Below are 14,449 nucleotides of genomic sequence, written 5' to 3'. Positions count from 1 at the left end.
CATCCCTCCTTAGATCATGCTTCGGAAACCTTTTGAGAAGACATGATCATGATCGACATTATCAATGCAGTAGAGCCGGTGATAATTCTACGAGTAATTAACGGTGGTGCTAGACGGAACTTTGATACTTAATGGCATTCAGGATATGAAAAAGATGGATTGATCCTCGTAAATCAATACCGCACCGCGCCACAGTATAATCTGACAGGACCCAGGGTAAACGACGATAGCAGGACGACACTGGTGATCGAACGTGCCCCCGACCTTCTAGTAAATACAATGTTCTCAACTCAATCCACAACCGGTACAACTGCCCCCTTTTGGACTCTCTGTCACCTCTTTTGCAAATCAACACTGATGGGTCCGCCAGACGAAACCGGGCTCTGCATTCGCACATCGTATGCCACGTACAATCAATGATTACGCCCACTGGTTCGATAGGAAAGGCACCCGACAAAACTTTGCGAACCCTGCCAGTAGAACTCCAGAACCAATGATCAAGAATCCTCGCAAGCGGTCCGTCCACCAACGACCGACAAGGAGAAAAGTAACGTGAAGTTTGTATGCGTGTTACCCCAGGTACATGCACGCAAGGGAATTAAATCGCCGTCGAGAACGAGGCTGTGCTGAACAGCGAAACGACTCATTGGAGAATGCCGCCGAAGAGGCAATCCGTCAAGTGTTTGCCTCACACACCGTCGTCCAAATGCGATTAGTAAATCAAAGCATATGAAATAGGAAAGTGACAGGCTCAATGAGGCGGCGAGAGTTAAGCCCGACTGCTTTGTCTTGACTGCGATTGTCGAGCAAACCCTGCTGGAAGTTACAGTTGGCAACATGCCAACAAATCGATGTGGGCTCAGTCCGATTTGATGTATTCTAGACTGTAAAAAAAACCCTTTTTTTTGGTATTCTGAGCGTATCCATAAATCAAATGGAGATAGCCATGCTTCGCAAATGCCATGCCGCTTGACTGCACAACGGCGAGGCACGGTGAAATCAGGCCGGGGAATCGACACAACGCCTAACGCACAACTAAGGCATGACACAGACGAGAGGGAATCGTACACCTAAAAGCCAGGCTCAACAACCGTCTAGTCTGCGCCAATTTCGTTGGCGCCTTCCATGCCGAATGACCCAGTGTTGAAATCAAAGGCCTGGTTGTCGCCGTCTTCGTGTAGAAATGAGTCGAAGTCGAAGTCGTTAAGAACATTGTCCGAGACCAACGGGTCGGCGAACGCCATAGCACCGAAGTCCACCATTGGGTTCGTGTTGTCCATGAACCCTCCGTTCTGGTTGGCATCGTGTTGTGCCTGGGGGGCTACCTGAGGCTGAGGGGCAGGTGCGGGAGCAGCAGCCTGGCCGTTGGGCACGGCCGGCACGGCGGCATTTTGTCCGTTCTTGGTGAAGTTGGCAGAGGTGACAGGAGTGATGGGAGTAGCAGGTGTTGCTGCCTCCGCGTCTGCACCGTCGGCGGCTGGTGTAGTACCACTGTTCAGGTTGTTGTTGCCTGACTTCTTTCCCGCCGCAGCCTGCGCTTGTGTTAGTTTTGTTTTGGCAAGCTGTGTCTTGTCATGTACTCACCTTTGCCTTTGTGTTCTTGGTATCCTTCTTCTTCGGGGCCGCCTTGTTTGATTGTGACGGAGTCGGGGGAGCCGCTGCGGCCTGTTGAGGCGAGGAAGTGCTCGTCCGGTTGGAGTTGGCGCCAGCTGGTGCAGATGGCGGCGGCATCGACCGTTGCTGCGGTGTACCTTGAACCGATCCCTGAGGACCCTGAGGTACCATCTGACCGTTCGGGCCGCCTTGCTGCCATTGTACCGGCTGACCACCTTGACCGGCCTGCTGAGGCTGTCCCTGCTGCTGAGGCGGCTGCTGCTGCTGGGCTTGCTGCTGCTGCTGCGCCTGTTGCTGCTGTTGTCGGGCGACCATCATCTGTTGCGGGTTCATCTGACCGTTGAACTGCTGGCCGGGGTGCGAGCTGGGTGGGCGCATGCCGCCATTCATTTGAGGATTGCCGGCCATGTTCCCATCCATTTGATTACCCATGCCCTTGAAGAAGTGTGGCGCCATGTTCGGATCCATCTGGTTGCCCATGAAGTTCATGGGGTTGGGGGAGCCGCGCGATTGAGCGCCCTCGGGCAGCGGTGAAGGAATGCCAGCGTTGTTCATCTGTGGAGTGCCTCTCTTCATCTGCTCAGTTGGGTTTGGTGAAGCTCCGGTTCTGGCGCCTTGGGGAGATGTTTCTGGGAAAGGCTGACCATTGGGACCAGGAGGTGCGCCAGGGCCGCCTGGCCCAGCGGGACCGTCTCTGGGCATGGCACCTCCGCCCATGTTATCTTGCTCCTGGCGGGCCATCATGAGCCTCTTCTTGTTCTGCTGCTCCAGAAGCATTAGCTGCATTTGATAGTCCTGCAGAGCGTGGTTACTTCCACCACCGGCTTGGGCACCGCCAGGGCCAGGCCGAATTCCTCCTGGACCCATTTCCCCAGCGTTGTAGTACGCAGCCAGCCCGTTGCCTTCCTGGCCTTGAGCCATCATGGGTGAGCCCTGGCCCTGGGGGCCGGGCGCGTTAGGCATGGTTTTGTTAGGCATCTGGCTAGCCTGATGCTGTTGGAGGTTTGCCGCATATGTGGCAATGGACTTAGCTTGGACAGCAGGTGGTTGGTTTGAGAATGTCGTAAACTGCTGCTGGGTCAGCGATGCCGGGTTGATTCCGTTGGTGATGAGCATCTGCTGAGCTTGAGCTACGTTCGGGGTGGTCCCCACCTGCTGGCCCGGCATGCCCTGCTGAGGTCTTCCGTTCGGCATCATTCCAGGCTGGTTCGGGAAGTTGGGGGCACCGTCCAGGCGTGGTCTCTTGGAGGGGGAAGGAGCATTTTCACCGGAGCCAGGCGAAGAGGGGCGCTGGCGGTTGCCATCCATGTCCGAAGGATCTCGCTGCATCTGGGTTTGCTTCGCGTGCTGCTGAAGCATTTGCATGGCCTGGGGGCTGTAGGGGGGCCTTAGTTAGCAAACCATGCACACGATGAAGGGAAGCACGAATCTGTAAGGCCTTACTTGTTCTGGTTATTCGCCATGGCTGCCCGTGCCAGGTTGCCCTTTTGCATGTTCATAGCCATACCGCCATTTTGCATGTTGCGCATCATCTGAGAGTGATATTGCTGCTGAGCGGCCATGCCGTCGGGGCGCATCTGGCGGAGAAGTTCTTGCTGTTGGTTCTGTCGCATGCGGGATTGCTGCTATTCAGCTCGGTTAGTGATGATCCAGACATAGACCGAGAAGCGCCGACAGATAATGACGTACCTGAGTATGGCTGACATATTGATTGACGGGACCATTGCCACCCTTTGTTCGTTGCGCGTGGAAAATGTCCCAGAAAAGGCAGAACCATTCGTATAGGAAGGATGATTCTGAGGCAGGCATGGGCAGCTTGGGGGCGGGAAGGTCATCAGGGAGCTTCGCGTCAATGTCGTCTTTGGAGTCGGTGTCCATGGGGTCGTCACCGAGACCATTGCCGATAAGGTTACCGTTCTCGTCCCTCCGGCGATTGGCGCCGTCCTTCATGACATTCACTTGGTGGTCTCCATTAAGGAGGGATCTAGCGCAATCAAACATTTGATGGCGGAGGAAGTACTCGTAGATGTAGGTGTTGAGCAGAGTGCGCTGGCTTTCGGTTGGCATGGTCATCTGTCGTGGACCGCCGGGGACTTGGGGAGCGACTGCGCCATTATTCATCATGGGGACGGGCGCGCCAACAGGGCCACCGCCCATGGCGTTCATGTTGGCCATGTTGGGATTGACGTTGGCGTTCATGGTTGTGAGCCGGGCTGCAGACAAGCGTCTGCCCGACGAGATGGGGTGAGGTCGATGCGATGAATAAAGGAGAAGTTGATTGAAAGATGGTGGTTGTTCGAAAGCGAAGAAAGAGTGTCGATGTCGTCAAAAGTTTGTCGGTCAGCCACCTTGTGGTTGGAGGTGGGAGTGTCGCAGAGCGTGTACGTGGTTACGCGGTGCGCTAAAAAGCCGGCTGGCGGCAAAGTCGTGTCGGATTCAGCGGTCGGGCGCAGGGGCACGAGGAGCCTTCAGTTGGATGGATAAGAGAAAGGCTGGGGAGTGTAGACAGAGGCGCGCGACAGATGGCGGGATGCGCGACCGGTGACGATGGTGGTGGTGAGATGGTTTGGTACACAGATGAAGGAAAAAAATGAGTCGAAAGACGTGGCAGCGACAGAGGCTGTGGCGGATTTGGGTTGGAGGGGGTAGGAGGAGGATTGATGCGAGGGCGAGATGTTGAAGAAGGCGGAAGGGCGACGGGATGGGCCACCAAAGGCAGTTGCAGGTGAGGGAGTGGGACTTGAAAGGAAATGGGAAGAGTAGAAAGATGAGAGACAGGAGGAGGGAAGCAGCGCGAGTCGGGGGTCGGGGGTAGGAAGACCTGGTGTTTCTGGCTCTGGCTCAGGCTGTGGCTCAGGGTATGGCAGTGTGGCCCTTTCTGGGTGGCTAAGTATTTGATTTGGATTTGGGTTTGGCTTTTGGGGGGGGGGGGGGAGGGGGTTCCTCTTTCTCTCTTTCTCCGGGGGAGCAGCGTCGAAGTGAAGGTGGATGTGGACGTGGTGGACCACCGTGGTTCCGGGTGGTGTGGTGGTGGTGGTAGTGGTGCTGCTGCTGCTGATAATGGGTGAGTGAGATGATCGGTCTGTACGGTCTGACTTCGTCGCTGTTACCAGCTGTGGAGAATGGCGTTATGTTATTCCGTAGCGAGGGTCGACTGATCGGTCCCTCAAGCCGCGGTCGCTAGGCCGATCAGGCAAGGTCGGTTTGAAGATGGACGAGTGTCTCGCGGGTGCGCGAGGACAGCGACCTTGAACGAAGACTCAGTAGAGTAACAAACACGTTATCGAGACCACGTTGGCATTGAAGATGTGGTCGGCATACGAGGCCATCCAATCTCCAAGGGGGGAAAGTGGATTGGTGATTTGAGGAGGAAAGGGAAAGGCGGGAGTAGAGGTCGGAGGAAGCGAGAGGACGAGGGAAAAAAAGAGAGGGGCGCCTTGGGATAGACGGCAAAGCACCTACTCCGTACACCTACTCCGTACCTTAAGGTACCTTAGTCGACAATGCTTGAATGCAGAGAGACACAACCTAAGTATCGGGGTGGGAAGGAGGACGGGAAGACCAGGACAGACGGGAGTGGGAAGAGTGGAAAGGATGGGGTTGGGATTTTCCCAATTTTCGGGGCATGCGACGCTTGGTCAGGAGGCGGGCTTCTACCACTTCACCTCAGACTTCAGACTTATAGAGACCTCACGAGCACTGAACGAAGTAAGGTACGGGCAATTAGCAGGTAGGCCGCTGGAAGTGCCAGATAGTCGGTCGTGTAAGGACGGGAAGGTGGCATGCCGCATATCTCAGAACGAACTGCGAATATTTGAGACTGCTTGTTGCCTGAGGCCGCACATTGAACCGTCAGAGGCAAAAATCGACAATCACCTCTAACTTGCGTGCTTGCTTTCCACCTCTCCGGGTGCTAGGCGAACTGGAAGACTCTGAAGGAGCCCTCAAGCTCTACCTTAGGGGCGGTAGGTACCCGTTAAGGTACGTGCTTGGGCTTGCAGCTTCAAAGGGCTCTGATCTACCTTAGCTATCTAACCTTATGTTCCCACCAACCCACGTTAAGGTCCCTTACCTTACCTGGAGCTAAGGTAGTGATCTTAGGTACCTTATCTCATCGGCATGGGAGCCTGGGGTGCCATGCTGGAAGTCGCGTTGTGGCATGTCGAGCTTATGACCCGGTACCGGGTATTAGCTGCGCGTCGTCTCCACCAGTGTAGGTAGGTGCCTTACTGCGTACTCCGTACCCAATCTTCACACTTCTGCTAACGTCGCATCTTGAATGGACCGCACCAAAAACGCGCCCCATCAAACGTCTCAGTCAAACTGAGATCCTGTCCAGCATAGTGTAGACGCGTCTGCCCTTCAGCTTCTCGTGACGAGAGGTGGGGAGACGTGACAGAGGCTACCATCCACAATCCACCCAAGGCACTATCCCGTCTCCCGCTTCTTTCCACGGGATTCTTGCTCCAAAGCTGATTGGAAGCTCCATGCACATCTAGAAGCATCGCTTCAGTTGTGTAAGCTTCTTTGACCCGTCCGTCACGTGAGACACTCTGTTACAGGCATCTTGAACACGCCGCGCGACGTAGGCATGACCAATGATTCCAACGTCGCCTGGCGTGCCATTGTTGTAGGTATTTCATCAGACCTCAATCCAAATTTCTAATCAATTCGCCTACCTGATTGTGAATAGCAGACCGACATGGTTCGTTCCCTGCTCTCGCGCGCTCAGATTTGTAGGTCCGGCAAGTCCGTTGCACAACGGCTTCTGCAACACCAATATGCCGCATCGAAGCCTAGGTGTTTAAAAGTGCTCGTTCTCTCCGTTCGGCAATGAACCAAAGAGTAATCGTGATCACTCAAAGGTTCTATGTACCTAGGTCTCCGTAATTAACTAACAGCTTCAGTCGGGAAATGAAAGGCAAGCCATGGGCCGTAGCACGGACCTCTCGAGCAAGCTTAAGGTTCCGTAAAATCATCTCGACTGTCGACAGGAATAAACTTGAAAACATTTGATCCAATAAACTGCAGCAAGGGCAAATAGAGATTAGAGATTCGCAAATTGTTGTCGCCTGGCAATCCTGCTGAGATTACATACTTGGTTGCCATGCGCGCAAATTTGCTGCTTGTGCTCCTTTTGCGACCTCCCCGGCTTTGCGTACGGCTACTCCGTACTGCATCCTTACCTTATTGTCAGGAGAATCCACTTTCCCGTCCCGAGAGCCCCATGTCAGCTCCCGTGATGCCCCATATTTCCCGAAGATCGGCCGGCAGTCCTGAAGGCAGTTTTTGATCGTACCTTCCGCACATGCTACAAGAAGCCCTCATGTACCCCCTCAAGTCAATTCCTGTCACCAGTCAGGAGGCGCTCCCCTAGGTCGGGGGGTCAGGACAAACTGGCTAGGTGGTGGAATGGTTCATGGTCAACAATCAATTCGCCTACAGCCTACTCGACGACAGGCTACAAATAACCGAGTTCGATTCCCAGCATGAGCACCAAGAGATGTAGCCACACCGGTGGTGAACTCTTTTTTCGAAGGTGCTCACTCCATAAAGTCCTACCCTCACCGTCCATTTGGAATATTCTATGAGAGTCAACCTGTCTAGATAGCGGCTCAACTGAAGGCATACGGGAGTAGAAACTCAGTCACCGCAGACACAGCTTGCCGGAAAGAGTTCTGAAACAAAACCACCTCTACGTGTAATCATGTGTTCCCTTAATGAGTCTGCACTACCCCTGTACCCAGACACAGCAACATCATATCAACAGTCGCCTTCGACTTCACATTTTCACCTTGGCAGGGGTAACTCTCTTATGGACAAATCTCCTTGATATCGTGCAGGTCATGTCTGCGGCCGAGGCGCTTTACCGGCTGTCTCCATCTTGGAATATGTGATATACATCTGGCCTCGATATTCGCCTGCTTCATGGTTCTATGGAGGTGCATTTGGTGCATCATCATGGGCGATGAAGCTGGCACTGCCCTCCATCTCCACCAGCAAACAGGGAATTGAGGCTGCGCGCTTTCCACGGACTCCCACCGACAAATAGAAAGCTTGCGTCGATGCGGAACAACCCATTGAAGCATCAGGGTTGTGTTCTGGGTATGGTAAAGACAACGTTGTATGGCAAGATGCAATCACATCTAGTCATCTTCGGGAGGAAGCTCGTCGTCGATGTACCGCACTAATGATACCCTCATCTCGGTCGTATCATGGCCTCGCAGGACGTCACTGATGAAGTGCGCTTCGACCTGCATCTGCACCATCTCAAGAGCTCCCCGCAACACTCCACAAAAGATGTTGGAGTACCAGAGCTCATCCTGCGCTCGCTCGTCATCGGGGAGTTCGACAAAGTCTGCGAGAGGGTTTTCGTCAAACAGAAGCGAGAACTGTTTATTGTCCGTCGTCCAGTTAGTAACCTGTGGTGTGATGTTTAGAAATATCTTGAAGCCGACCTAGTTTGCAACGGTCAGCACGTAGGCTCAATATTTGACGAGTCAGGGAGACTGTACTCTTGCAATTACGTCTGCGGTCTCTCGAAAGTTGGCGCATCTCTTCATTGTGTTCGACTTTGCCAAATAATCCTCAATGAGACGAAGGCCGATGTTATATCCCATCTTGTCTAGCTGCTTATTGACCTCTACATAGTCGCTGTCGTAATCCTTGCACAACTGCGCAACAATTGTTCCGTAGGTGAGGGTGACAAGCTCGGCGTTGACTTTGTCTATACGGGTTCTACAATCGAGCATGTCAGACTTGTTCGTGCTTCAGCATTCGGGTGCCACGCAACGTACTTCCAGATTCTGCTGCACAGTTAGCTTCTGTCTACCCACGTTCGAGTCTGGCTGGAAAACGCACTCCTCTCCCAAGCGGGTTGCCTTGCTTGCGGCCATGAGTTCTTGTAGACGCCTGCCAAATAGTAAGGGAGGGAAATATCGCTTGCGTCAGGTGACTGTTAGCGGGCTGTTTCGCGGAAGTGGCTGCCGCCTCGGATCGCAAGCACGTTACGTCGTTCACGTGGGTTTGTCTTCGGCCGTTCACGTCGGAAAACAAAGTGCAGTTGCAAGTCTTCGATATCGGTGAATCCAGCGGTCGTAAGAGCTATTGCCGTCGTCGGTTGTCGTACTGATCGAAGTTGAACGAGAGGCTCAAATGGACCGTTATGTGCCAGCTGGTGTCCATGGACGGCGATGAGGTTGAAGATTAGATAAGCTTGTGGCGCGATAGCGACGAATACCTACCCCGGAGGTATTTTGTGCACTACTAGATGAGTTAGTGTACCTCAAAGCAAGGTATGGGGATGAACCGAGGTGGACTCTGCAGGTCTTCTGAGTTGAGGTCAGGTCCCACCTTTAGCTCGGGGGTCGGCAGAAGCAAGCTCCGTCCACATCATGGGCCAATGATCTTAGTCAACACATTTTCTCTGGTCAACAACCGCCTGCCCGATTCAATTGACATTCAAACCGACGCGAATCAGCACGATCTAGGCCATACGACGATCCCGCGTCGAGTAACACACCCACGAGCTTCGAGACACACGTTCGACGATCGCAGCCATGTCTGCTGAGAAGAGACCGGCGGATGACGAGCTAGGCGCAAGCCAGATGATCGTGAAGCGTCAGAATGTGGGATCTTCAACAGGAGCTTTGGCGAGGCTCAACGCCTCAGGGAAGAGCAGCGCTTTAGTGCAGACGGCATGTGACCACTCTCTATTGCCAATTGGAAACTTACTGACGGCCTGGCCCACAGACACCGCGCACGAGTAACCTGCAAGCACCGGTCATGGAATTATCTGGTCACTCAGGCGAGATCTTTGCTGCGAAGTTCGACCCAACGGGCAATTTCATCGCCTCAGGATCTATGGACAGAAGCATTTGTCAGTTCAAATATCTTCTGTATCACTGGCGAGCTGGAACTAATTCGCGAGTAGTGTTGTGGCGAACATATGGTGACTGCGAAAACTACGGCATTCTTAATGGCCACCGAGGCGCAGTTCTAGATCTGCAATGGTCAAGAGACTCCAAAATAGTCTTCTCGGCTTCGGCAGATATGCATCTGGCAAGTTGGGACCTCGAGAACGGAACCAGAATACGAAGATACATTGGCCACGAAGAGATTGTCAATACCGTGGACCTTAGTAAACGAGGCGAGGATATGCTAGTCAGTGGAAGTGACGATGGCTCTATCGGCTTGTGGGATCCAAGATCAAAGAACGCAGCAGACTACATTCAGACGGAATTTCCCATTACGGCCATTGCTATGTCGGAGGCTGGAAACGAGGTCTATACGGGAGGCATCGACAATGACATTAAAGTCTGGGATCTGCGCAAAAAGTCCGTCGTGTACTCGATGCTGGGGCACCAAGATACGATCACCTCTCTCAGAGTCTCTCCAGACTCGCAATCTTTGCTTTCATATGCTATGGACTCTACAGTAAGGACATGGGACATCCGGCCATTTGCCCCGACCGATAGAGCCATTAGAACGTTCGACGGCGCGTCCATGGGCCTGGAGAAGAACCTCATCAAGGCTAGCTGGGATTCCGAAGGCAAGAAGGTGGCTGTCGGGTCCGGAGACGGTACTGCGACTATCTGGTCTAGCGAGACTGGAAAGCTCATGTACAAGCTTCCGGGTCACAAGGGAACCGTCAATTGTGTCGAGTTCGCGCCCGGAACGGAGCCCATCGGTGAGCATCATCTCTTTTCGCGATACAAGAGACGTTAGGCTAACAATTTGTGACAGTACTTTCCGCGTCGTCGGATCGGAATATGCTGTTAGGGGAGCTGCGGTGAAGGGAACCACCACCGGTGGACTTTCTCCATACTAGCCATATCGTCGACACGAAGTCCGCGTCTTCTGATGTTGCACCAAATCAATGTTTGCCTGCATGCTTTCGGTGCGGACAATGCGGTGCGTAGGCGGCGCAGAGACGCTGTACGGGTATGCAACCCATATATCACATCGCATCACCAACAAGCTAGGAACGTTTGGTCCTAACGGCTCATACCGAGTCTTGGTAAGTGCCATCTGCAAAGGCACATCATTCCGGTATGGCAGCAGGGGGCATAGACGGGACACGAGCATGAGTGTCCGGTGTTGATCATAGCAGAACCTCGTGAACACTGCAATAGATCAGATAAGACAAAGGCGAGCAGACACATTCGGGAACTGCCGCTTGGAAATGCAGGAAAATGCCGATACCGGCGACTGGTAGTTGCATAGGGCTTACGCAAGGGAGTCTAGGCGAGGAGTGTTTGTTGGCGAGTGACACGGCCTAGAAATGCTCATCCGATGTGTCTTCGTTTTGTCTCATAAGGGTAACCTTGAGACAAGATTGCGTGGTTCGGTTCACAGGAAACACTAATTTAGCACCATAGCTTCAATAAGGAGTAATTCGGCTTGCAGAGGCGTAGTCCCCAATTGATTGACTTTGGTAACGAGATACCTAATTAATGTCTTGGGCAAACCCAGTTGGCTAGGCTGCCCACAGGCAGATGTCCCAGCAAGGGCCATGGTCCCCGTGTTTCCTCTTTTGATCATGTGGTGCGCGGCCGTGATGCGGAAGTTTCTGGGACGTTGAACTCTATCGGCTTCTAGAGGGATTAGAAACGCAGCTCGGAGGTCGGAACATTGCGCAATCTAACGGTCCGAGAACGAATCAAGGAGTAGAAACCAAGAAGGATATAAGTGTTGAATCCAGTGACTTTGGACGATGACGCGGATGGACGTCGGCTCCGAATGTTTAAGTGTGCCAGTTTGTGTGTCTCAATTCAATTGGGCGCCACATTGCAAGACCTTCTCTAGCTGTCACGTGTACGAAGTACTCACAGCAATTAATATCGATACGCAAATGCCTACGCTGTGGCAATGGCACACGAGAGAGACGGCAACGATGGCTTGTCGTGATAATGTGTGATGAGTGCAAATTTGCTGTCAAGACTTGTGTCCGCGCGTTGTCCGTGCACAATCAAATGGGAGGTTGCTGCCGTCCCATTTGAATCATGGATGTTTTCTATAACAAGATATCTGATTATAAGTGGAGGTTCGAGGCGATATATCATTAGCCCCCACCTTAACGCAAGAGGCATGGGCTTCTATTAATACTGCGCACGTAGGAGTACTCCGTACTCCGTACGGATACTTACTACTGTACTCCGTAAATGCCAGGGCTCATCACATGAGTTTGACCACGGGAACCATCCAAATCCAACCGAGACGAATGATCCGCAGAGGACGCCAAGCTGAGGCGCGAAAGACTGCTATTCTTGCCGCCAATGTCACCTAAAATTACGATTCACAGTTTTTGTACTTACGGAGGTACTGATCTTTGGAGGCAAAGCAGTTGTGAAGACCAGAAAAATCAGAAAAGACGTGAAGTTGGGGGGGGGGGGGAGACTCAAAACGCCAACCGCCAAACGCCAAACGCCAGCCCAAACCATGGGGGCCTGGGTTGGCGTTCCCTTCTCCAAGACAAGCAAAGACTCCAATGGGAGAGCCCCTTTCCGCGCGCAATGACGGGTCTAGTCCGAATGAGGGTTGGTGCGCGTCGACACAAGAAAAATCCGAAACACGTTTTCCCCTCCAGCCGGGCCCCCTGAGCCCTTCACTAGCTGGTACGTACTCTACCCAGATCCCACGCGCTGTGCGGAGAGTTGTGAAGTTGTGACGGTGTCCGAGGTCAAATCATTCGCCCCATACGATTGGTTCCCCATGTTCCCAGAAGCAACCCCCTTGACTGCTGCGCAACACTTCAATTGTCAGAGAAGTCAACAATCGAAGGGTGAACCCGACCCGTCCAGTGCTCCTACATCTGCGCCGAGTCTTCAAGAGCTCAGACTGCAAGCATTCGTAGGTCTGCGAGAGCCCAGAGAGCCCAGAGAGAGGAAGACGGAGGGAGGATTTCCTGCATTATCCTTGCCGTCCTCGACTCAGTTTCATTGCGTACGAAGTATCCCTTTCCTCACCTCACGCATACATTCTCATCCATCCCATCTCATCTCTCTGTAAGGATGCTCCGTACGTACGGAGGTACCAAGTACAGTCACTAATGAATCGCCCACAACAAAGTCTGGGCCAAGCCAAGACTACCTTGCGGCTGTCGTATGTAGGTAGGATGCAAGGGTCTAAATGCAGATATTGTGTAGGTATTACTCCGTACGACCTGTTCACATCCTCGATGCCGCAGACCCTGCGCGTTTCCTCCCCCAATCCCCCGTCTCACTCGTCAGATCCTACTCTCGTCCTGCCCTCTCAAACACCCCTATCCCGTCCGCTTGCTCCTCCTTCCAGGTTCTCCAGAGTCGCAAGTCGCAGAATCCCACGTATGCTGGGATGAGACTGGCGTGGCGTCTGCTTGACCAGCTTCGCCGCTTTCTTTTCTTGTCCTGTCCAGTGGCACCGTACACTGATCCCCAAACGACGCACATCTAGACCAACCGCATGCTCCAGACGCCAGACTCGTTAGCCCATCGACGCCTCCTTACCTCTCATCTTTGGCTTGACATTGCATACTCCATCCCTCGCATTGCCTAGCCCTGCCTTGGACCGAACTGTTGGTTGAGGTCGCCGGCCGATCACGAAGAAGACGCTCGGAAACGACGCCTACCTACCACCCTGTACCTTGGTTGTCGTTGGCCCATCGCACCTTGCTCCCTTCTTCTCTCAGTCCATCTATGATCTGTTTCTCCTTCTTCACCAATCCACATCGCGCCCAGCGTCATGTTGGCGCCAGCTGCCTTTTTGGCATTGTCCTCATCTTCTGAGTCTTGCTAGCCCGCCTGACTTCCTCGCCCTCATTGTCAGATTAGTTCATTCTCCTTCCTCCTCCTCAAGTAACGCTGTCTGTAGACCGTCGCTTGTTCTCTTAGCTCCGGGAGCTACATTACCTAGCCAACGTTGCCCTTCTCGATAACTTCCCCTTCAAGCTGTTCTCTTGCGAACACGCGTGTCAGCCTTCCTTCGACCACTCAAGGCTCCCCTTCTCATCCGTGTGGACTTCTTTGACCAACCAAGGCGCCTTCAAGTCATCGACTACCATCGTTGATGTTTTGCGGCCGTTTCCCAGCCGTTGCTGTTAGCCCGCTACTGCCGCACCAGGAGACAAGATAGCCTTTGTTCTTCCTATCGCGGCTGACTCGATTTCTTTGTGCAACTGGCCAACAGGGGAATCTCGCCGTTGCGTTCTACGCCTCCAACGCCATTGACGGCTTCCGCTGGACGGCGACGAAACGCTCGGCGACTGCTCGCCTCGACTAAGCCAACATATACACCGAAGAATGAGAGGAGCTTGAACGGTGATAACTCCAGCTCATCTGCCAACTTCCAACGGCAAAGTGTCTGGCTATCAACTTGACTTACTCGCCATGGATTTTCTTCGGCGAGGACGTTCCTCGCAGGGGGAGGATATTGAGCAGCAGGCTTTGGCAGGGCCATCTACACATCCAGAAATGGAAGAGGGCTCACAGCCTCGGTCTAGGCGCTTGCCTGGCACAAGACCTTCGCTCTCTTCACGGAGGCGGCCCGGCAACGGGATGCAAAGATTAGAAGACGAATCCGACAGCCCGAAAACACCACGGTTTAACATCGGCCTCCCGACGCTGCCAGGAACCCGTCTGAACCTGCCACACCTCGCGAGAACATGGACCAGCGGTTCCAATGGCACCGATTCGCGACCCAACTCGACATCGCAACAACCCCTAAACCGAGTCGACGAGTCTTCTTCCCCCGAACCGCCCACGACGAGCAGAGCCGGACGACCGCCAGCTACGACTCGCGTGACAATGCCGGCGCCTGTCGCACGGCGCCCCGAAACAGAAACCTCCAGCGGGACGAG

The 14,449-nt window shown here is 53.6% G+C and overlaps 3 protein-coding genes across 3 annotated transcripts; 1 reads left to right on the top strand and 2 right to left on the bottom strand.

Annotated features, from left to right (window-relative positions):
- Positions 1-1,094: 1,094 nt before the first annotated feature.
- On the bottom strand, positions 1,095-3,813 carry BDZ83DRAFT_756346 (uncharacterized protein; the record flags this gene model as incomplete). Its single annotated transcript, XM_060514731.1, has 4 exons — positions 1,095-1,532; positions 1,585-2,989; positions 3,058-3,239; positions 3,304-3,813. The coding sequence occupies 4 exons, from the start codon at positions 3,811-3,813 to the stop codon at positions 1,095-1,097; spliced, it is 2,535 nt and encodes an 844-aa protein (XP_060360220.1).
- A 3,947-nt stretch (positions 3,814-7,760) lies between these two features.
- Positions 7,761-9,175, bottom strand: BDZ83DRAFT_723071 (transporter particle component; the record flags this gene model as incomplete). The annotated part of the gene is made up of 3 exons (XM_060512525.1): positions 7,761-8,072; positions 8,130-8,352; positions 9,141-9,175. 3 exons carry the CDS (start codon positions 9,173-9,175, stop codon positions 7,761-7,763), a joined length of 570 nt encoding a protein of 189 aa, XP_060360219.1.
- Positions 9,041-10,510, top strand: BDZ83DRAFT_58774 (WD repeat domain-containing protein). The gene is made up of 4 exons (XM_060506071.1): positions 9,041-9,311; positions 9,367-9,493; positions 9,548-10,303; positions 10,360-10,510. The coding sequence occupies exons 1-4, from the start codon at positions 9,174-9,176 to the stop codon at positions 10,407-10,409; spliced, it is 1,071 nt and encodes a 356-aa protein (XP_060360218.1). The 5' UTR covers positions 9,041-9,173; the 3' UTR covers positions 10,410-10,510.
- Positions 10,511-14,449: the final 3,939 nt, after the last annotated feature.

Source organism: Colletotrichum acutatum (genome assembly GCF_030867785.1).
Source record: "Colletotrichum acutatum strain CBS 112980 chromosome Unknown BDZ83scaffold_124, whole genome shotgun sequence".
Classification (NCBI taxonomy): domain Eukaryota; kingdom Fungi; phylum Ascomycota; class Sordariomycetes; order Glomerellales; family Glomerellaceae; genus Colletotrichum; species Colletotrichum acutatum.
This window is presented reverse-complemented; position numbering and strand designations above follow the sequence as displayed.